At 45.7% G+C, this 23,001-nt stretch overlaps 2 protein-coding genes across 4 annotated transcripts in view; both read left to right on the forward strand.

The window, feature by feature from the left end:
• Window positions 1–735: 735 nt before the first annotated feature.
• Window positions 736–21,649, forward strand: scn4ab (sodium channel, voltage-gated, type IV, alpha, b). Of its 3 annotated transcripts, none has more exons than XM_085783266.1 (24): window positions 736–1,034; window positions 1,132–1,195; window positions 3,695–3,836; window positions 4,051–4,251; window positions 4,389–4,473; window positions 5,215–5,447; window positions 5,621–5,692; window positions 5,766–5,867; window positions 6,022–6,378; window positions 6,469–6,664; window positions 6,765–7,060; window positions 7,139–7,247; window positions 7,733–7,887; window positions 10,886–11,059; window positions 11,777–11,899; window positions 12,054–12,338; window positions 12,417–12,470; window positions 13,079–13,216; window positions 13,346–13,450; window positions 13,558–13,828; window positions 15,251–15,872; window positions 20,201–20,345; window positions 20,441–20,518; window positions 21,269–21,649. In XM_085783266.1, the coding sequence occupies exons 1-24, from the start codon at window positions 803–805 to the stop codon at window positions 21,632–21,634; spliced, it is 4,605 nt and encodes a 1,534-aa protein (XP_085639392.1). In that variant the 5' UTR covers window positions 736–802; the 3' UTR covers window positions 21,635–21,649. The 3 variants fall into 3 exon arrangements, with proteins under 3 accessions (XP_085639392.1, XP_085639393.1, XP_085639394.1); XM_085783267.1 differs by having other exon boundaries at window positions 6,768–7,060; XM_085783268.1 differs by lacking the exon at window positions 736–1,034 and having other exon boundaries at window positions 1,144–1,195; window positions 3,726–3,836.
• cdc27 (cell division cycle 27) overlaps window positions 2,075–23,001 on the forward strand; it is a 127,365-nt gene continuing 106,438 nt past the window's right edge. Inside the window, exon 1 of the mRNA XM_085783270.1 lies at window positions 2,075–2,082. The gene's annotated coding sequence lies outside the window, so the exon portion shown is untranslated. The remainder of the gene's footprint in view (window positions 2,083–23,001) is intronic.

The raw sequence follows: 23,001 nt of genomic DNA on the forward strand, positions 1-23,001 counted from the left end.
GCCTTGAGACATTCGCCCCGCCCCCCCCCCCCCCCCCAGGTTTAAAGGGTTAGATGTGATGATCTGCCCCCCCCCCCCCACCAGGTTTAAAGGGTTAGATGTGATGATCTGCATGATCATGCACTGGTTACAGCTGATATACAAATGCATTTATTTTAATTACCCATCCTATCTACAGCAGTATCTTATACCATATACAACAAGTTATCATATCAGACATTCATCGCAGCCCTTTTTTTCTGTTCCCAATGTCATTAAATCATTTGGTAGAAGAGCTTTTATGTTTAAAGCACCTGCAGATTGGAACAACCTTCCTGCTAATATCAGATCCAGTTCCTCTCTTGGTATTTTCAAGCTCTGTCTTCTCATCTCATGGTGACCTCTTCCTGTTTTCACTGAAGACGCATTTCTGATTTGTTGATCTGTTACTAATCATTATACTGTCATTTTAGTCCCAGTGTTGACCTTTGTGGCCCTACTATGGTTGTTTTGTTTTGTTTTGTTTTGTCCCAATGTAGTTACAATAACTGTGGTTTGTCCTTGTTTGTACTATTGTTTTTGTCTTTTGGTTTGTTTGTTTTGTTTGTTTACTTGTCTGTTTGTTTTTCTATATTGTTTAGAACATGTTTGTCTGTTGAATCTATGTTTGTCTATATGTTTGGACCCCCTCGAAAACGAGATGATACATCTCAAGGGGTTTTATCCAAATAAATAAATTTCAACATCTGCCCCCCCCCCCCCCCCAGGTCTGAAGACGATCGTCGGCGCTCTCATCCAGTCGGTGAAGAAGTTGGCCGACGTGATGATCCTGACCGTGTTCTGCCTCAGCGTCTTTGCCCTGATTGGTCTGCAGCTCTTCATGGGAAATCTGAGACAGAAATGCGTCCTGATGCCGCCGCTGCTTAGCAACCACACGCCTGACATCAGTTACCCTGGCAACGACACCTATGGCAACGACACCTATGGCAACAACACCTACGGCAACGACACACGAAGCAGTGACTTTGATTACCACAGTTACATCAACAATCCAGGTACGAGTTGAATCTGTCATCGGTGACGTCATCAGTGACGTCATCAGTGACATCATCGAGATGAACAAGTGAACCAACGTCTCTCTCTCTCCGACAGAAAACTATTACCACATTCCTGGTCAACTCGACGCTCTGCTGTGTGGAAACAGCTCCGATGCCGGGTACGACCGCATGGTGATGGTGGTAGCCATGGTGATGGTGGTAGCCATGGTGATGGTGGTAGCCATGGTGATGGTGGTGATGATGATGATGGTGGTGATGGTGATGATGTAGATCATACATATAGAAACATAGGGGGCGTCGCGTGGCGTAGTGGTTAGAGCGGGCGCCCCATGTATAGAGGCACAGTCCTCGCTGCGGTCGGCCCCGGTTCGAGTCCCGTGTCGGGCGCCATTTGCTGCGTCTCGTCCCCCCTCTCTCTGCCTCCCCATTTCCTGTCATGTCTCAACTGTACTATCTATAAAGGCATAAAAGCCCAAAAAATATACTTTAAAAAAAATAAATAAATAAAAAAATAAACATAGATGCAGCGTTCTCTATCTGGCGGTACGTCAGCGGAGCCGCCATGTTGCCGTGTCGCCATGACGACCAGAGCAGCTGAGGCGGTTGAACCGGTAAAACGACAGCAGCCTCCTGAGCTGTTGTCAGTTGTTCCCACAGGACGACGTTATTAGAGAACGTTAGAGAATCGGCAGCGTGGGATCACCTCTGTGTCTTTTCCTTTTTATTTTTCATATAATATTAATTCATATGCGCATCGAGAGTGAGCGAGTGAGCAAAGCGCGAGAGAAACAGCGGATGCACCAGATGCAGGTTGACTCTGTCAGCTGCTGCTCATCTGTCACTGCAGCTGCTCATCTGTCACTGCAGCTGCACATCTGTCAGCTGCAGCTCCAAACAGACACTAACTTGACAGATTAGATGTTGATTTTGTTAACAAACATGAAGCATATATCTGTTGGCTGCTCTTATCATTCAGTCGACCTCCTCCTTCCCCCGGAGCGTCTTGAAATTCCCTCTTTGTCCGAAGCGGGAGACGACAGGAAGAGTCTGAGAAGTGAACGACTATACTATATATATATACTATAACGACTTATTTGAAGCTACATTTGTATTTGTATTTGTATTTTTATTCAGCACATACAAGATGTATAAAACAGCATATTAAAAAATGGAACGACAACGACAAGAGACATACAAAGTATACAGTAGATAAAGCAAATGTGCTGGAGAAACCAAAAAAAACCCCCTAAGGGCTTGTCAAGTGGTCCTCCAAAAGACAAACATTCAACATAAATTTAATTTACAGAATGAAATAACAACATAAAACAATTAAAAGAGAGAAAATCAATATTGTGTGAAAATTCAAGATAAACATTTGACATACATTTGTTGCGACTTGGCTCCGGCTGTAGGAAGCTGTTTCCGCTGCTTCTAGGATAATGTAGTTAGTTAAGTTGGTGCAGGGACCAAATCGTTCTTGACGTCCCCGGCGTAAATGACGCCTATGAGTAGATTTAATCAGAATCTGGGGTTACCATGGTTACAACGTTTAGAACATCAGTCCTTTAGAACTTCAGTCCTACGCAACATGGCAGCCAGCAGACACATGGTGGCGCTGTTCGGCAGTAAGGAACTACATCTACGTTTCTATATCTATGATGGTGATGGTGATGGTGATGGTGATGATGATGATAGACCAGAGCGGCATTTTTACGCAAATGAGAATGACTGATGCATCCTGGGTAATTTAGGGGCAGCACCCAGCATTTTTAAATTGCACTCAGTGGTTTTTTGTGTTTTGATGGAGCGTAGACTAACTAACAATCAGTTTGAATGTTTTATTTTGTGTTTCTTTTGTTGCACTATGTCTCATAATTATTTTGACACCCTCTTTGAAACCCACCGTTCACACTATCTTGAAAAACTACAATGAATGAATCTAGCGGTATGCTCCTTTAGCCTCCCACAGTGATAAATGACTCCACACAGTGGCCAGAAATGTCTGAATGAATCTACGGTATGCTCCTTTAGCCTCCCACAGTGATCAATGACTCCACACAGTGGCCAGAAATGTCTGAATGAATCTACGGTATGCTCCTTTAGCCTCCCACAGTGGCCAGAAATGTCTGACCCAGACATCTACACGTATTTGGTGGAATCACCGGGAGGTTTTGGCTCAGTGTTGTCTGGAAACAGCCTGTTAATAGACAACTTTTTGTTACTTAGTTTGTCAAGACAGTTAGGCTGAACTTTACAATGCTGCCCCTAAATTACCCAGGATGCATCAGTCATTCTCATTTGCATAAAGATGCCCCTCTGGTCTATGGTGATGGTGATGGTGATGATGATAGTGATGATGGTGATGGTGATGGTGATAGTGATGATGATAGTGATGATGGTGATGGTGATGGTGATGGTGATGATGGTGATGGTGATGGTGATGATGGTGATGATGGTGATGGTGATGGTGATGGTGATGATGATAGTGATGATGGTGATGGTGATGGTGATGGTGATGATGGTGATGATGGTGATGGTGATGGTGATGGTGATGATGATAGTGATGATGGTGATGGTGATGGTGATGATGATAGTGATGATGGTGATGGTGATAGTGATGGTGATGATGGTGATGATTGCCATGGTGATGTGTTCAGGGTCTGTCCTGAGGGTTATGTCTGTCTGAAGGCGGGGAGGAATCCCAACTACGGCTACACCAGCTACGACTCGTTCGGCTGGGCGTTCCTCTCTCTGTTCCGACTCATGACGCAGGACTTCTGGGAAAACCTGTTCCAGCTGGTCAGTACCTCGTTAACGGTCCGGTTTCCCACAATGCACTGTGAAAAGTACTGAACATCCCTTCATTACTAACCAAGAAATAGAATCTCCCATCATGGTCGTGCTGAAGAACGAGTCATATACTTTATATGTATATATGTATATAAATGTATGTATTATGTGACATACATACAGAGCAGACACATCACAGTGAAACGTGTCTGTCTCTCTGCAGACGCTGCGAGCTGCAGGTAAAACCTACATGATCTTCTTCGTGGTCGTCATCTTCCTCGGCTCCTTCTACCTCATCAACCTCATCCTCGCTGTGGTTGCCATGGCATACGCCGACCAGAACGACGCCGCGTTCGCCGAGGCCAAACAGAAGGAGGAGGAGTACGCAGAGATCCTGGAGGCCCTGAAGAAGAGGGACGAGGAGGTCTCACACACTCACACACACAATTACAGCTAATTTGAATGGTTAGGGTTAGGAACGTAGAGTTTTTACTTTAGTTCATTAAAACACTGATATTAACATTGACTTTCATTGACAAACTGGATCTGTGTCATCGTCAGGTGGCAGCTCTCGCCCAGAATCAAGACTCAACACACTCACCTGAGGACGGACAGGAACCTGAGCAAGAGCATACTGCTATGGAAGGTATACACACACACACACACACACACACACACACACACACACACACACACACACACACACACACACACACACACACACACACACACACACACAGTTTAAGTAAATTCAGTTTTATTTGAAAAGACCCAAATCATAATCTACATTATCTGAAGGCTCTTTACAGACTGAGGCTTTTATTTATTACACAGAGGGCAAAAGTTGTCAAAGTCTTCTCTGTGATACTAAATATAGAGTGAAACCAGACTAGTTGTTAAAGGCTCCACCTCTCATCCTGCTCTTAGAGAAAGATTCCTCTGACGGGATGGTAGGAGACCGTAGCTGGACTCATACCAGATTAGTGTGGTCACGTTCAAGTCTCTGTGACAAGATCCTGTGGTCAGTTCTCAGTGATCAAACACACTCCTCAGACGGTTGGTGGTACGCAAGGCAAGGCAATTTTATTAGTATAGCCCGTTTTTACCACCAGTTTGTCTCAAAGGGCTTTACATCCCATCATAACAACATCCTCTGTCCTTAGACCCTCACATCCACTGAGGAAAAACTCCATGGAAAACCCTTTTAACAGGGAAAACCAGGAGAAAGCTCAGGGTGAGCAACAGAGGAGGGATCCCTCACCCAGGACGGACAGACAGGACAGAGATGTTGTTACAGACAAGAAAACAGTTCATAGTTTATGACAAAGAATGTGAGAAATATGGAAATGTTATCAGGAGTGGTGATGTGTGTCTCTGTGTCGCTTAGAGGACGATCAGAGGGTGTGTCCTCCATGCTGGTACGTCTTCGCTAACATCTTCCTGAAGTGGAACTGCTGCGGCTGCTGGAAGAGGATCAAACCGTGGCTCTACACCATCATCATGGATCCATTCGTCGACCTTGGCATCACCATCTGCATTGTGCTCAACACTGTCTTCATGGCGATGGAGCACTATCCAATGACGGCAGAGTTTGAGGAGTTGTTGAGTGTTGGAAACCTGGTGAGTCTTCCCGGAGACTGGGCAAATCTAAACCGTGTTTCTTTACAGCTTCAGGACCGCTGCTTCTCCATGACGACCAGTTCTCCATTTCTCTTGACACACTAGGACCAGTGGAGTCGACATGTCTTTACTCTGTGCTGACCTTCCTCTGCTGATCTCTGACCCCTCTGCAGGTCTTCACAGGGATCTTCACGGCAGAGATGGTGTTCAAACTTCTGGCCATGGACCCATATTACTATTTCCAGGTCAGTCTTCCTGTTTCCTTCCAGCTCAGTAATGACAACCAGCAGCTATTCTGATCTGTTTCCATGGTTACAGGTGGGCTGGAACATCTTTGACAGCATCATCGTGACCATGAGTCTGGTGGAGTTGGGACTGGCCAACGTTCAGGGCCTGTCGGTGCTGCGCTCATTCCGACTGGTCAGTGTGTTGCCATGGTTTCCTGTGTACCTGCCTCCTCAATTCAATTAAATTAAATTCAATTCAAAAGACTTTATTTATCCCCGAGGGGAAATTAAAAAGCACTCATCTCCTCATCTGTCTCTCTGTCCCGTCACCTGTTCCTTGAATCCAGATGCGAGTCTTTAAGTTGGCCAAGTCCTGGCCGACCCTCAACATGCTGATTAAAATCATTGGGAACTCGATCGGGGCTCTGGGGAACCTGACTCTGGTTCTCGCCATCATCGTCTTCATTTTTGCCGTCGTCGGGATGCAGCTGTTTGGGAAGAACTACAAAGACTGCGTCTGTCGCATTGCACAAGACTGCGAGCTTCCTCGCTGGCACATGTACGACTTCTTCCATGCCTTCCTCATCATCTTCAGGATCCTGTGTGGAGAGTGGATTGAGACCATGTGGGACTGCATGGAGGTTTCCGGTCAGACGATGTGTCTGATTGTCTTCATGATGGTCCTGGTCATTGGAAACCTTGTGGTGAGTCTTTCTTCACAGTCCCTTGCCTAAGGCCCTAAACCTGTTTGTTGTCTGATCTCAGGTCTCTTTCTCTCCCGGTTCTTGTTGCAGGTCCTGAACCTCTTCCTGGCCTTGCTGCTGAGCTCATTCAGCGGTGATAATCTTGCAGCTCCAGAAGAAGAAGGTGAAAACAACTTGCAGATCGCCATAAACCGGATCAACATGGGCGTGGCCTGGGCCAAGGCCAAAATCCTGGAACAGATTTGGACCGTATTGGGAAAGAACCACATTGACCCAGACCAAATTGGTAGGATCAGAAGTGGAACCACAAAAGACTTCATTGTTTCTATGTTTTGTACTCTTTGCGTTCTGATCAACTGTTCATTCAAATCTTCCTGTCTTCACAGCAGCCAATGGCAACGACGATGACAAGGCCACAAAGGAGGTTTTGTATTTGACCTTTGTAGCCTCAGACCAGCCAGAGTCGGAGGTCAATGCCCTCTGCTGCAGCAACGACAACCTGACCAGCAACTACCACAATATCACCTCGCTGAAGGTGCCCATCGCCACCGCCGAGTCCGAATCTGAGTCTGAGTCTGAGTCTGAGTCTGAGTCTGAGATACCTGAAAACGATGAAGAGGATGAAGAGGGTGATGAGGGTCATGAGGGTCATGAGGACGATGAGAAAGAAAAGCTCTCCCAAGTAAACAACTAATATCTATTCTACTCTGTTCCTCAGTTGGATGATAACGTGCTCATATCTGAAGTTGTGTTTGTTCAGGGTGACGAGTCTTCAGCCTGCAGCACAGTGCAGAGACTTCCTGAGGTCCAGGAGGAAGAGGATGATGAAGATCAGGACTCCAACACACCTGAGGACTGCTGTACAGATAGTAAGTACACACACACACACACACACACACACACACACACACACACACACACACATTTTAAATATTTATTTATGCCCACATATAAAGAAGTACAAGGGTTCTTGCACAAGGGACATAAACTCTGCCAGTGCAGTTGACAATGGAAGACGGTCAGACACAAAACGCCTGGGCAGTTGAACACAGTTACATACAAAATGACCTACAGGTCAGATAGAAAACAGACATTCAAGGATACAAAAAACAACGTCTCCTCCAGATTGAGCGGCTACCAATAATAACTGAGACTGAGCAGTACCTGGCCAACTGTTTAGCTCTTCTTTTAGAGAGGCCGGCCATCTGAAGGCCCCTCACAACCAACTATGCGCATGCCCCAGACTACCAAATATAAAGACTAGAAGTTTACATCTGTAGCCCACACACACACACACACACACACACACACACACACACAGTGAAACAGTGAAACAGTGAATCCTTGTTTTCAGACTGTTACCGGCGCTGCCCACGTCTGAACATAGACACGTCTAAGGGCCGAGGGAAGATCTGGTTCAACGTCAGGAGAACATGTTTCTTCATCGTGGAACACAACTACTTTGAGACCTTCATCATCTTCATGATCCTGCTGAGCAGCGGAGCGCTGGTAAACACCCTGTTATTGACCAGACACGAGCAGAGTGTGTGGGTCTGTGTTTGTGTTTTCATTGCTGCTTGATCTCTTTGGTCATGAGCAGGTCAGATCTCATTGGTTCAGGGATGTGTGTGATGTGCATTCTAACCATACTGGGGCAACATGGCTGACGTGGCTAACAATGGACTACAAATACGGCTAACAATGGACTACAAACATGGCTAACACTGGACTACAAACACGGCCTGCATTCCGACTACTAACATGGTCCTGTTACAAAGGTGAGATGATATTTGATAATAAAAGATGAATGGTGATGACGGTGTCACACAACACAAGGTCACAGGTTGAGTCTCTGGCCGCTGCAGCTAACGAGTTGTTTTACTCTCGTTTGCTGAGAGCTGTCACCATGGCAACAAATAAACTACATTTAGTAACACAGGCACACAGATGCTGGTTAAGTGAGTCAAGTTAAGAGTGAACAGACATCACAGATGGACAGAGCAGCCATACTAACTGAGGGTGAGGGGTGAGGGTGAGGCAAGGCAATTTTATTTTTATAGCCCGTTTTTACCACCAGTTTGTCTCAAAGGGCTTTACATCCCATCATAACAACATCCTCTGTCCTTAGACCCTCCATAGAAAGGAGAGGAGAGGAGAGGAGAAGAGAGGAGAGGAGAGGAGGGGAGTGGAGAGGAGAGGAGAGGAGGCGAGGGTTGGGGAGAGGAGAGGAGGAGAAAGGAGAGAGCTCTGTGTAACCAGATGTGTCCCCCAGCAGTCTAAGCCTATCCACCACTTTATTTTCCCATGATCCATTGCGTCACACCACAACGGAAGTGGGTTTTAGTAGCATTCTAGTGAGCGGCTAACTGGTAGCGTTAGCCACCAGTGTAGGTACCACATGTGGGGGCTCCGGGCTGCCAAAACCGTTTTGACTAAATCTGATGTTTGTTAAGTCTATAAAACGAATTATTGAACAAACATTACTATTTCTGTGTGCACGTTTTTGTAATTAGTCATGTTTATCGTAGTTGTTAGCTTAGCTGCTGCTGACAGCTAACAGCAGCAGCTAAGCTAACACCAGGACGTCAGCTGTTAAAACCCTCCCATTGTCGGACACGACATGAAACTACTCCAGTTAGCTGGCTCAGTCATGTTGGAACTAGGATATCCGCTTTTTTCATGGGCCGTTTATTGAGTTATTGTTTATTGACACTGCTAACGACTAACAGCTAACGGTTAGCCCAGCTAATCTAAAATGTTTGTTCAACAATTCGTTTTATAGACTTCATAAACATCAGAGTAGTCGAAACGGTGATATAGTGATGTGAAAATGTGACATAAAGCTAAAACCTTGTCCGTATTGTTCTCATTAAAATGAGGTGATGATTATAAATAAAGTCATCAGGCCGATGTCTATCAACCAGTCTATGCTATCAACAATACAGTAACGGTGGAATGGAGTGTCATGGCGACACCCAGCGTCATTCTCCAGAAAGTGGTGGATAGCAGCGTAGCTATAAAATGGTTCAGAGCTACCTGAACCAGCCCTAACTAAAAGCCCTGTCATAAAGGAAGGTCTTCAGTCTAGACTTAAATGTAGTTAGAGTGTCTGCCTCTTTGACCCATGGAGAGAGCTGGTTCCACAGTAAAGGAGCCCGGTAACTGAAGGCTCTACCTCCCAGTCTGTTTTTAGAGATACTGGGAGTCACTAACAGACCTGCGTTCTGGGAGCGGAGTGCTCTGGTAGGACAGTAAGAAATGATTAGTTCTTTCAGATAGGTTGGAGCTTTATCATTAAGAGCCTTATAAGTCAACAGGAGGATTTTGAAGTCTATTCTGAATCCTACAGGAAGCCAGTGGAGAGAAGCTTAAGTGGGAGAGATGTGCTCTCTCTTCCTAACTCCTGTCAAAACCCTTGCTGTGGCATTCTGGACCAGCTGGAGACTCTTTAGAGAGTTTTTCGGACATCCTGACAGGAGAGAGTTGCAGTAGTCTAGCCTAGAAGTGATAAATGCATGTACTAGTTTCTCAGCATCACTCTGGGAGAGGATATTCCTAATCTTAGTGATACTGCGCAGATGGAAGAAGGTGGTCCTTGGGTGGTGGGTGATGCCTGTGCAGGTGCTAACGTTGGCTGGTTGTGAACTGGTTGTGAACTGGTTGTGATGGTTGTGAACTGGTTGTGATGGTTGTGAACTGGTTGTGAACTAGCTGTGAACTGATTGTGAACTGGTTGTGATGGTTGTGAACTGGTTGTGAACTGGTTGTGATGGTTGTGAACTGGTTGTGAACTGGTTGTGATGGTTGTGAACTGGTTGTGATGGTTGTGAACTAGTCGTGAACTGGTTGTGATGGTTGTGAACTGGTTGTGATGGTTGTGAACTGGTTGTGAACTGGTTGTGATGGTTGTGAAGTGGTTGTGATGGTTGTGATGGTTGTGATGGTTGTGATGGTTGTGAACTGGTTGTGATGGTTGTGAACTAGTCGTGAACTGGTTGTGATGGTTGTGAACTGGTTGTGATGGTTGTGAACTGGTTGTGATGGTTGTGAACTGGTTGTGAACTGGTTGTGATGGTTGTGAACTGGTTGTGATGGTTGTGATGGTTGTGATGGTTGTGATGGTTGTGAATTGGTTGTGATGGTTGTGAACTAGTCGTGAACTGGTTGTGATGGTTGTGAACTGGTTGTGATGGTTGTGAACTGGTTGTGATGGTTGTGAACTAGTCGTGAACTGGTTGTGATGGTTGTGAACTGGTTGTGATGGTTGTGAACTGGTTGTGATGGTTGTGAACTGGTTGTGATGGTTGTGAACTGGTTGTGATGGTTGTGAACTAGTCGTGAACTGGTTGTGATGGTTGTGAACTGGTTGTGATGGTTGTGAACTGGTTGTGAACTGGTTGTGATGGTTGTGAACTGGTTGTGAACTGGTTGTGATGGTTGTGAAGTGGTTGTGATGGTTTTGAACTGGTTGTGATGGTTGTGAACTGGTTGTGATGGTTGTGAACAGGCGTTCGAGGACATCTACCTAGAGCAGCGGCGCGTCATCAAGACGGTCTTGGAGTACGCCGACCAGGTCTTCACCTACGTGTTCGTGGTGGAGATGCTGCTCAAGTGGGTCGCCTACGGATACAAGACCTACTTCACCAACGCCTGGTGCTGGCTGGACTTCCTCATTGTCGACGTAAGTCACAGTCAATCATGTCCGTTATTGATGACATCATATGGTGTGTCCCAAATCGCGCACTTCTGCACTTACACTTAACATTTTGAGTACAGAGCAGTGAGCAGTGTGCGAAAATGTAGTGCGCTATGCGCACTGAATTGCCGCACTCAAACGGCCAGAAAATTGAGTGTGGATCGAGGGACACTTTCCACACTTAACGGCCGCCATCTTAGTGACGTAGCGGAAACACGTCACTACTTTTCAAACGGCAGCGGTTGCTTTGAGCAGCGACGGAGCTGACACCGGCGTAAATGTCTTTTAAAAACACTCATAACAGCACAACAACAACACTAACACAATAAAACACAACTTAATAGCTCGTTTTGATCGGCAAAAAGCGCTGTCAAGTGTCGGCGATAGGGTTACAACGGCCGGTTGCTATGGTTGCAATCAGAATTTAAAAAATAGAAGAATAAGCTGTGGAGTCATTTCCGGTAAGTGCGCAGCGGTAGTGTTTGATTTGAGACGGTACTAACCTGTCCAAATTAGTGCACTGCACAAGGCAGTACACTACTTTACAGTACACTGTAAAGTAGTGTACTAAGAGAAGTGTGCGATTTGAGACACACCAATAGACTTCATGTGTTTCTGACACTTGGCCTTCAGGCGGTCGCCGTGGTCACCGTGGTCACCGAGGACATGATGACATCACGGCTCCGTGTGTCTCTGTTGCAGGTGTCTCTGGTGTCTCTGACTGCAAACATCCTGGGATACTCGGAGCTGGGAGCCATCAAGTCTCTGAGGACACTGAGAGCTCTGAGGCCCCTGAGGGCCCTGTCCCGCTTCGAGGGCATGAGGGTGAGACAGACAGACAGACAGACAGGTGGTTAGACAGACAGACAGGCAGGCAGACAGACAGACAGACAGACAGACAGACAGACAGACAGACAGACAGACAGACAGACAGACAGTTCAGTTCAGCGATGTGAAGCTTCGGTGTGCTTGTGTGCAGGTGGTGGTGAACGCTCTGGTGGGAGCGATCCCGTCCATCTTCAACGTGCTGCTGGTCTGTCTCATTTTCTGGCTCATCTTCAGCATCATGGGGGTCAACCTGTTTGCAGGGAAGTTTTATTACTGTTTCAACGAGACGTCGGAGGAGATGTTTCTCCCCGAGGACGTCAACAACAAGACCGAGTGTCTCAGTCTGATCAACAACAACTTCACTGAGATCCGCTGGAAGAACGTGAAGGTCAACTACGACAACGTGGGGATGGGCTACCTGTCGCTGCTCCAAGTGGTCAGTCCACATCTGACAACACATGGACATGAAGTTTAGGTTCCACCTGCAACTTGACTCTTTACGTTTGTCTTTCAGGCCACGTTTAAAGGCTGGATGGACATCATGTACGCTGCAGTGGACTCCAGAGAGGTCAGGACTGACTGAGAGCAGTTTGTAGTTTGGCCTTGGTGTCTCTCTCTCTCTCTGTGTTTCTGCAGATCCACCGGAGCTCCATCTCTCTGCACCAGCCGCAGCCTGCATTGCCCCCCCCCCCCTCCCACCCTTTCCCCTGCTGCTAGACCGGCCTCCCCTCCCTTCCCATGGATGAGTCTGCCACCCAGTCCTCCCATCGAGCTGACCGGCTCTCCCTGCCCCCTCCCCTCACCAGAGACTGCCTTCATCAACTCCTGCTAACATTTCCATGTTTCCCACATTCTGTGACAAACTGTAAACTGTTTTCTTGTCTGTAACAACATCTATTGCACGTCTGTCCGTCCTGGGTGAGGGATCCCTCCTCTGTTGCTCACCCTGAGGTTTCTCCAATTTTTCCCTGTTAAAGGGTTTTCCATGGAGTTTTTCCTCAGTGGATGTGAGGGTCTAAGGACAGAGGATGTTGTTATGATGGGATGTAAAGCCCTTTGAGACAAACTGTTTGTAAAAACGGGCTATACAAATAAAATTGCCTTGCCTTGCCTTGCCTTTGTTGTGTCTAACGTTGGTCCAACCGGTCTCTGCTGAACATGTTGTGTGTTGTGCAGGTGGAGGACCAGCCTGTGTATGAAGACAACCTCTACATGTACCTGTACTTTGTCGTCTTCATCATCTTTGGCTCCTTCTTCACCCTGAACCTCTTCATCGGCGTCATCATCGACAACTTCAACCAGCAGAAATCCAAGATACGTTTCTACTCACTGACAGCACATGAAATGATGATGATGATGATGATGATGATGATGATGATGATGATGATGAAGAAGAAGAACCGTTTTCTCTGTCATTTAACTGAGTTTTTCTCTTGTCTTTACATGGGGGGGACAGATATTTTCATGACAGAGGAGCAGAAGAAATATTACAACGCCATGAAGAAGCTGGGCTCCAAGAAACCTCAGAAACCGGTTCCCCGACCTGTAGTGAGTTCATCTTCTTCCTGTCGACTGTTCAGTCTGGTCGTCCACTCATTCAGTCGGTCTGAGGACGTTGTTACAGTTCAACTTTAATCTCTGTCACTCCTTTGCAGAACCGGTTCCAGGGTCTGGTCTTCGACCTGGTGACTACGCAGTTCTTTGACATCTTCATCATGGTGTTGATCTGCCTCAACATGGTGACCATGATGGTGGAGACGGACGAGCAGAGCAAGGAGGTGGAGGAGATCCTGTACTGGGTCAACCTGGTCTTCATCGTCGTCTTCACCACCGAGTGCTCTCTGAAGATCATCGCACTCCGCCAACACTACTTCGCTATTGGCTGGAACATCTTCGACTTCGTAGTCGTCATCCTGTCCATTACAGGTGAGTCGGCCAATCGGCATCGAGTACGCCATCTTCTAGTTTGAGGTTGAGGAGCTGGGAGGGGCCTATCCAGGCAGAGTCAAGGTTCTTCTCTATAGTAGTAGTATAGTAGTAGTAGTAGTGAATGAATGAATGAATGAATGAATGAATGAATATTTTATTTTCGTGTCATGCCACCACTGTGGTCCATCCCATACGAGATTACAAGACACAATAACAAATACAAAAAACAAAAACTAGACAGTCCTTCCTGTTGGTGTTACCTTCCACACAGGTGTGACATAAATAAACTATTTAAAGTTACTTTCAGTACTCAACTATATATCGCTCTTCGTCTCATTGCCCAAGCCTTTTCAAGAAATAAAGAAAATGCAAAAATATTCAAATGAAAAAGAAGTTTTAGCTTCTCAGCATCGTCTAACCACACAAATTTGTTATTTGGATCTACTTTACTGAACATTTTTGTCTTATAGAGTCATAGAAAGGACAATAGAACACAAAATGAATTTCATTCTCCACCTCTTGGATGTCGCATAAATTACAAATCCTATCGTCTTCTGCTGTGCCGACGTATCTGCCTGTCTTGATGTGAAGACCAAGAATACCAGCTCTCAATTGAGCACACAGGGATCTTTTCTCTTTTGACAAATTATACAAAACATAGTTTTCTGGGCCAAATACCTGTTTTATTTCATAGTAAGTACGCAATTTTGGTTTACCCCAAGTATCTAACTAGTAGTAGTAGTACAGTCACATTGACATCTGATTCATAGCATGATGTCGTTTGAAGCAGTGTTCATTTTTTCAACAGAAACTTTGAAGAATACTTTTTGTTGACGACCCTTTATTCCGTGATTAATTTGTAACGAGGGTACTGACAACAAAACCTAAAACGAAGTCTCTGTTTATTTAACCTTTATTTAACCAGTTCTTATGTACGATGAGTTACAAACGATAATTTGTCAGTTCTTGCACTTCCTGGATGCTCACTTCCACTTCCCTATCTCAGATCAATCAGAAACCCAGTGGTCGAACATTCTCTAAAAATCTGGGACCAGTTCAGGAAGTATTTTGGTTTTCATAGCTTTTCTCTGCTAAGCCCCATTGCATCAAGTTTCCTTTTCAAACCATCCTGTCAGGATTCAGTCTTTCAAGAGTGGCACAGAAAAGGGATTGTTCATTTTAATGATCTGTTCATAGACAACAGTTTGGCATCATTTGAGCAGCTGAGTAGATTGGGAGGAGGTTTAAAAAGTTTTATAGAACAATGATATATTTCTATATGTGTCTTCTTCACGCCAAAAGATCAATGCAATGTTTTGGAAAAAGACAAACAGGCCGAGTGTTGTTCATGTGTCTTTTGTTTATAAATGACTCATGATTGTGTACAAGTGTATGACGTATTTCTCTCTCTCCCTTCAGGACTCCTCCTTGCTGACATCATTGAGAAGTATTTTGTCTCACCCACGCTCTTTCGTGTGATCCGATTGGCTCGTATCGGCCGAGTCCTTCGTCTCATTCGGGGAGCCAAGGGGATCCGGACGCTGCTGTTTGCACTGATGATGTCACTTCCTGCCCTCTTCAACATCGGCCTGCTCCTCTTCCTCATCATGTTCATCTTCTCCATCTTTGGAATGTCGAACTTCGCCTACGTGAAGAAGGAGGCCATGATCGACGACATCTTTAACTTTGAGAACTTTGGAAACAGCATGATCTGCCTGTTCATGATCACCACGTCGGCCGGGTGGGACGGGCTCCTCAATCCCATCATGAACACGCCGCCGGACTGCGACCCCAACGCGGAGAACCCCGGCTCGCCGGTCCGAGGGAACTGCGGCAGCCCGGCCGTGGGCATCGTCTTCTTCACCACCTACATCATCATGTCCTTCCTGGTGGTGGTCAACATGTACATCGCCATCATCCTGGAGAACTTCAACGTGGCCACGGAGGAGAGCAGCGATCCGCTGTGCGAGGACGACTTCGAGATGTTCTACGAAACCTGGGAGAAGTTCGACCCAGACGCCTCCCAGTTCATCCAGTACAGGTGAGAACCGCACACTGAGTTCCTATTCACCCCGATCCCGACTCTAACCGCTCCTCTTGTTCTCCACAGCAAACTCTCAGACTTCTAACATTTCCATATTTCGCACATTCTGTGTCATAAACTGTAAACTGTCTTGTCTGTAACAACATCTATTGCACGTCTGCCCATCCTGGGTGAGGGATCCGTCCTCTGTTGCTCACCCTGAGGTTTCTCCTGGTTTTCCCTGTTAACTCATTGAGTGCCACGCTCCTTTCCAAAGTTTTAGTCAAGTTTTAGTCAAGTGTACCGGCAATTTAGACCATTTTTGATGATTTTTGTAGAGCCACAGTGTATTCTATATTATTGCCACCAACACATACTGTGGCTCATTTGAAAGGTTTAACTTTATGCTTACCACAAACCGTTTGTTTCTACGTGCCTCCGTTCCTGAGAAAAGTCAAGCTAAACATGGCTGGGTTTCACCAAAATCCCTCCTTTTTTTCTAGAAAAGGAGATAGAGCGTCTTTTATGAAAGGTGCTCTGTTTGTGCCTGTCGCTCTTCTGACACTCGCATTTCTGGATCAAAGGGCTCGTGTAAGATAAATATATACAACAATTGTTGTTCTATTCACAAAACCACCATCCGGGGCGGGGGGGGGGGGCACTGAACAACAATAACACAGACGCACCGTGCCGTGTCACAGCCTCTCGCCACGGAACGTGATGGTCTCTGGGCCACAGCGGCTCGCGAACACCGGTCCCGCCGGTGGTCGTGGTCCTTCTGTGGTACGGGTCGGTGGTGCCGGTCTGCTTTGACCGAGCGATCATCACATTTTACGGTGGCAGGACCTTGGGGAGGACACGGTGTTGCTCCAGATGAAGACCGGGCGGGACAGTCGGCTGAGAGCTTCCTGTTAAGGCTCCGAGCTGCTGCAGCCTCGGGGGTGAGAGCAGAGCGGGGGTGAGAGCAGAGCAGCTGCTGCATCCACATGCAGAACTCCGTTTGCAAAAGCCGAGTTATGATGAAAACTTCCAGATCATGAGCTGTCATGAGTTTTTGATCGTCATCTATTTCAGTTCTGCTCGTCGTAGAGTCCCCAAATTTACACATAAGGTGTGTTAAAATGTCTAGTTTCATAACTTAAAAAAAAAAGCAAAAAACGAGAAATCTCGTTTTGGGCACTCAACGCATGGGAACGAAAAAAAAAATGTCTATGTTGAAATCTCCAAGGAATAGGCATTTATTATTATTCTGGTTTACTGTATACAGAGTTTCCTCTAGCTTGTGCATAAAATTGGTTGGATTTGAGTCGGGTGGACGGTAGATAACTCCGATTAGAAGAGCATCACCTTTATCAGTGTTTATACTGATGAAGAGAGAATCGGAGTATTCATCATCCAATACCAGATTATCACAAACATTTGCCTGGAGTCTGGAATTTACATACATGCATACACCTCCTCCTGTTCTCCCTGGTCTGTTTTTATGATAGAATTTATAGCCCTCCAAGTTAAGAGTGTCAGTGTGTGACTTTTCATTTAACCAGGTTTCGCTGCAAGCAATAACATCAAAAGTGCACCTGACAGTAGACAGAAATGTGACAAGCTTATCATGATTTTTAGACAGGCTTCTGATGTTGAAATGCATCACAGAAAAGTTATTACGGGCACTTAATCCTTGAAGATGATCAGGGTCATATTTTTCACAAATAGGGGAGAGTGGGGTAATTTGTGCCATGGGGCAAGTAGTTCCACCCCTGTTATCTAGAAAACCATAGAAGAAGTTGGTCATGTGACCACATATTTTTGAAGGGGCATCCATTTCACTCATCCTATCAAGAAGGGAGACACATGGCTTGAGAGGAAAGCACATTTATGTTCAAAAAACAAGTTTTTGCCCTCCAAAGTAAAATTTCTATGATCAAGGTTTTTTGATTGCCATGTTTGAACAATTATAGATAACTTTGAAAACAGTTCACACATGTTTTAGTGCTTTATTAAGCTACACCATGAGTCTATACAGTTAGCATGATGCCAGCTCAAAACAGCTGGGGAATCCTTTTTTCTCAAAATGCTGGGCTTGGGGTAATTGGTGCCAAAGGGCCTGGGTTAAGTTGTGCCAGTGGCAGTGCTGTCTGTGTATAGGAGAAACATGGCAGTGGCACTGATTTGCTTGAAACTTAACATGTGTGATGAGGGACCGCCCCTGAACACACCTGCCCAGTTTGGTTGTGCTCGTAGCCTGGTGGATGAACAAAACATGGCGTTTCTTTGCGCCACAGCCCCCAGCGTGGCTCAGGCCTCCACGACTACATGGGGACACGCGAGGACCCGATCATCGCCGCTTCTGGCTTTAATTTTGTATTGAATGTCTTGCTTTTATATAGCATTATCATTTGTGAGATTAAAATGATCTGTTTTACTTCAATTATCAATGGCACAATTTACCCCAGTGTATTTTCTCTAATGGCATAACTTACCCCGCACCAGGGGCAAGTTGTGCCAGAATTTTTTTTTTTTTTCTAAAGCTATATTTCTGAAACAGTTGATTTAAGATTCAAAGTGATTGTTCCCAGGGATGCACAACATCCTAAACTATATGTACATATATTAGTTGGGGGCATTATTATAATCCCTTTGCTTTAAAGGCAGTTTAAGTAAAAATTGGCACTACTTACCCCGCTCTCCCCTAATATTAGTAGTGTTATCAATACAGTATTGAGCATCTTCATCATCTCCATTCATGCTAACCATATCTGTTAAAGGGCTGTAGTTCTATATGAGCAGCTGGATTTATGCATAGCTTCACATCCTCCCCTTCAACCATGAACTCATCACGACCCATGTAAATGATGGCTAACTGATTTTACTGGGGTTCCATACATACAGACATCCAGATAAGTAAACAAACAAACAAAACAGAAACAAACAGACAACATAGCGTCCTGTGCCCAAGACAGGAGTGAGCGTAACAAAACAAGAACAAAACAAAAGAGAGGAAGCGAGAGAAAACAAAAGGAGCGACAGCCAGATCGCGTCGGCCCTCCTCCATTGAATAGGAAGATACGGGCTATAATGTCAATAGAGTCAGGAGTCTTGGATAAATGAAAAAAGAAAAAAAAAAAAAAAAAGGATATGGAAAAAAATATGGAAAAAAATACGGGCAATACTGACAAAAAAAACAAAACAAAACAAAACAAAAAGTCAATAGAGCCTTAGGAGGGAATAAAAAATAAAAAATAAAAAATAGAAAAAAGGGGGGGGGGGGGGGGCTCAGATTATTCTACCATGATCGATTTGCCATAGGCCATACAGTTTCAAGCGACGTTTCCAATATTCAGAGTTCAAGTGTTCAAGTTGCGTTCCCCATATGCAAACTCAGATCAAACGGAGTTGAAGCAGTGTTTTAACTTGCAGCCACATATCTTGTAAACAGTCTTACCTTCTCAGCAGTTGAGGTGAGCCTCAGGGTATACCTGTGCCGGATGCTCAGGTCACTGGTGGTGGTGGAGAGGGTGAGATGAAACCAGCGGCTTCTTTCAAATCAGTGAAAGTGTGGATTTCATTTCCCTTAGTGAGCTTTATGATAGCGGGGTATAGTAGAAACGCCTTGTAGCCCTGTACACGGGCCTCATGCATCAGCTTGTAGCAGGGCTTGCGTCGTGCTGCAGTGGCTTCGCTGTAGTCAGGTGCAAACTTCAGCCGAAGGCCACCCACAGTAGGAGGACTTTCCCTGGCTGCATTCAAGACTCGGTCCCTGTCAGTGTAGCGGAGGAACTTCATTATCACCGGTCGGGGGCCGGGTTGTCTTCCGTCAGACCGGGGTCCAGGCGGCCGCCCGAGGCGGTGGCATCTCATCAACTCCGGGGGGGAAGCTGCCAGGTGAATGAACCACGTCGGGATCTTCTCCATCAGGAAGGCGAGAGCGCTGTCCTTCTCCAAACCTTCTTTTAGGTTGAAAAGTAACAGGTTCTCTCTGCGTGATCTGTCTTCTAGATCAACCAGCTTGTTAAGAGACAAACTGAACATAAGTATAAGATGAATAAAGTGCCCATAAAACAGTAGTTCTTAAAGTTTTGGCAGGAGGGTAGACGCCGTGGCTGTCGAGCCTGTCCTCACATCACAGCTGCAATCAATCAGCTGCAATCAATCCCAGATTGGGATTGAGTTGGCACTCAATGAGTTAAAAGGGTTTTCCATGGAGTTTTTCCTCAGTGGATGTGAGGGTCTAAGGACAGAGGATGTTGTTATGATGCCATGTAAAGCCCTTTGAGACAAACTGTTTGTAAAAACGGGCTATACAAATAAAATTGCCTTGCCTTGCCTTCTGCTCCTCTTGTTCTCCACAGTAAACTCTCAGACTTCTGCGACACGCTTCAGGATCCTCTGAAGATCCCGAAGCCCAACACCATCAAACTGATCCAGATGGATCTGCCTCTGGTTCCCGGAGACAAGATCCACTGTCTGGACATCCTGCTGGCTCTCACTGCACAGGTCGGGTTATTTTATATTATATTGTATTGTATCATATTGTATTATATTGTATTGTATCATATTGTGTTATATTGTATTGTATTGTATGTGTGCAGGTGTTGGGTGACTCAGGAGCGATGGACACTCTTAAAGCGAGCATGGAGGAGAAGTTTATGGCCAACAACCCCTCAAAGGTTTGTTTCTATCACAGTTGAATTTATTCATGTTCAGTTTGAACATGAAATAATCTGAACTGATGTTTGGTCAAACACTGAACCTTGTGAACTTGTAAAACCAGTTCACTCTGTAGTATATACGTATAAACTCTATATACGTATAAACTCTATATACGTATAAACTAAACTCTATATACAGTACAGGCCAAAAGTTTGGACACACCTTCTCATTCAATGTGTTTCCTTTATTCTCACTGAAGGCACCAAAACTATGAATGAACACATGTGGAATTAACAAAAAAGTGTGAAATAACTGAAAACATGTCTTTTCTTCTTTGTCTTCTCTTCCTTCTTTTCTTCTTCCTCTCCTTCTTCCTCCTCCTTCTCTATCTCTGCCCCCACCAGTTCTAGTTTCTTCAGAGTAGCCCCCCTTTGCTCTGATTACTGCTTTGCACACTCTTGGCTTCTCTTGATGAGCTTCAAGAGGTGAACCTGACCTGAACATGGTTTTCACTTCACAGGTGGTGTTGCCTTGTCAGGTTCATTAGTGGAATTTCAGTGAGAATCTACAATGTAAATAGTCATGAAAATAAAGGAAATGCATCGAGTGTGTCCAAACTTTTGACCTGTACTACGCATAAAGTCTACATACGTATAAACTCTATATGCCTATAAACTCTATATACGTATAAAGTCTATATATGTATAAACTCTGTAGACCGTCAGCTTCCTTCAGGCTCGTCGTCCTGACGATGCTTCTGTCTCTAGGTGTCGTATGAACCAATCAGCAGCACTCTGCGCAGGAAGCAGGAGGAGGTGGCGGCGGCGGTGATCCAGCGCTCCTTCAGGAAACACCTGCTGCGCCGGACGGTCAAACTGGCGTCCTACAAATACCGCGAGAAGACGGACGGACGGCGAGACAACGAGCTGTCGCCAGAGACAGAAGGACTCCTCTTCAAACGCATCAGCCAGCTGTACGGAGACGCTCCGGACTCGCCGCCGCCGGCCCGGGTGGAGCTTCAGTCTCCTCCGGCCCGGGTGGAGCTTCAGAGCGACTTCCTGCTCCACGCCGCTCCGCCGCTCGGCGCCCCCGACTTCCTGCGAGATGAGAACCTGAGGGAGTCAATCGTGTGATGACGTTTACAGTTTCCTCCTCTTCCTCCTCGTCGGCACCGTGAACTCCTCGGAGCGTCTCCATGGCGACGCCGCCGCGTCCTCGGCTCTGACGTCATGTTGTTGTAACGCAGTAATTAGTCCGGACCGCCGACGCTCCGACGCTCCGGCTGCTCCGGTGTTTCAACGTGTCGACGAGCTTCAGACGTCGGAGCAGCCAGAACTCACTCCGCCACTCGTCATTCAAATCACTAAAATCTTTATTCAAACTTTTGAATCAAACACATTGTTCACACGCCATTGTTTACTCAAGCACTTTTTTGGTATGTGTACTTTGAATATTTGTGCTTTCAGCTACTTTACTACCTAACTACTACCACTACTATTACTACTGCTATTACTACCGTACTATTACTACTACTCTGATCGCAGAGAGCTACCGTAGTAATAGCATTTGTTTCCTTGAAGTCCTCTGCTGAAGCTAGCATGCTAACCGTTGTAGCTGCTTCTTCTACTGCAGCCAATCACAGAGCAGCGTCTGAACGTGTGACGGTTGATCTAACACAATGGGTGACACAGCTCAACGTCCTCACTGATTGGTGGATTCAGTGCGTAGGGGAGAGTGGGGTAATTTGTGCCATGGGGCAAGTAGTTCCACCCCTGTTATCTAGAAAACCATAGAAGAAGTTGGTCATGTGACCACATATTTTTGAAGGGGCATCCATTTCACTCATCCTATCAAGAAGGGAGACACATGGCTTGAGAGGGAAGCACATTTATTATATTATTACAATTATAGATAACTTTGAAAACAGTTCACATATGTTTTAGTGCTTTATTAAGCTACACCATGAGTCTATACAGTTAGCATGATGCCAGCTCAAAACAGCTGGGGAATCCTTTTTTCTCAAAATGCTGGGCTTGGGGTAATTTGTGCCAAAGGGCCTGGGTTAAGTTGTGCCAGTGGCAGTGCTGTCTGTGTATAGGAGAAACATGGCAGTGGGCACGGATTTGCTTGAAACTTAACATGTGTGATGAGGGACCGCCCCTGAACACACCTGCCCAGTCTGGTTGTGCTCGAAGCACCACCTGGTGGATGATCAAAACATGGCGTTTCTTTGCGCCACAGCCCCCAGCGTGCCTCAGGCCTCCGTGACTGCATGGGGACACGTGAGGGCCCGATCATCGCCGCTTCTGGCTTTAATTTTGTATTGAATGTCTTGCTTTTATATCGCATTATCATCAGATTAAAATGATCTGTTTTACTTCAATTATCAATGGCACAATTTATTCTGTCTAATGGCACAACTTACCCCGCACCGGGGGCAAGTTGTGCCACAAAACCACTTTTTTTTCTAAAGCTATATTTCTGAAACAGTGATTGTTCC

The sequence above is a fragment of the Trachurus japonicus genome, chromosome 8, assembly GCF_045865225.1.
Source record: "Trachurus japonicus isolate A0001 chromosome 8, Traja_1.0".
NCBI classification, from domain to species: domain Eukaryota; kingdom Metazoa; phylum Chordata; class Actinopteri; order Carangiformes; family Carangidae; genus Trachurus; species Trachurus japonicus.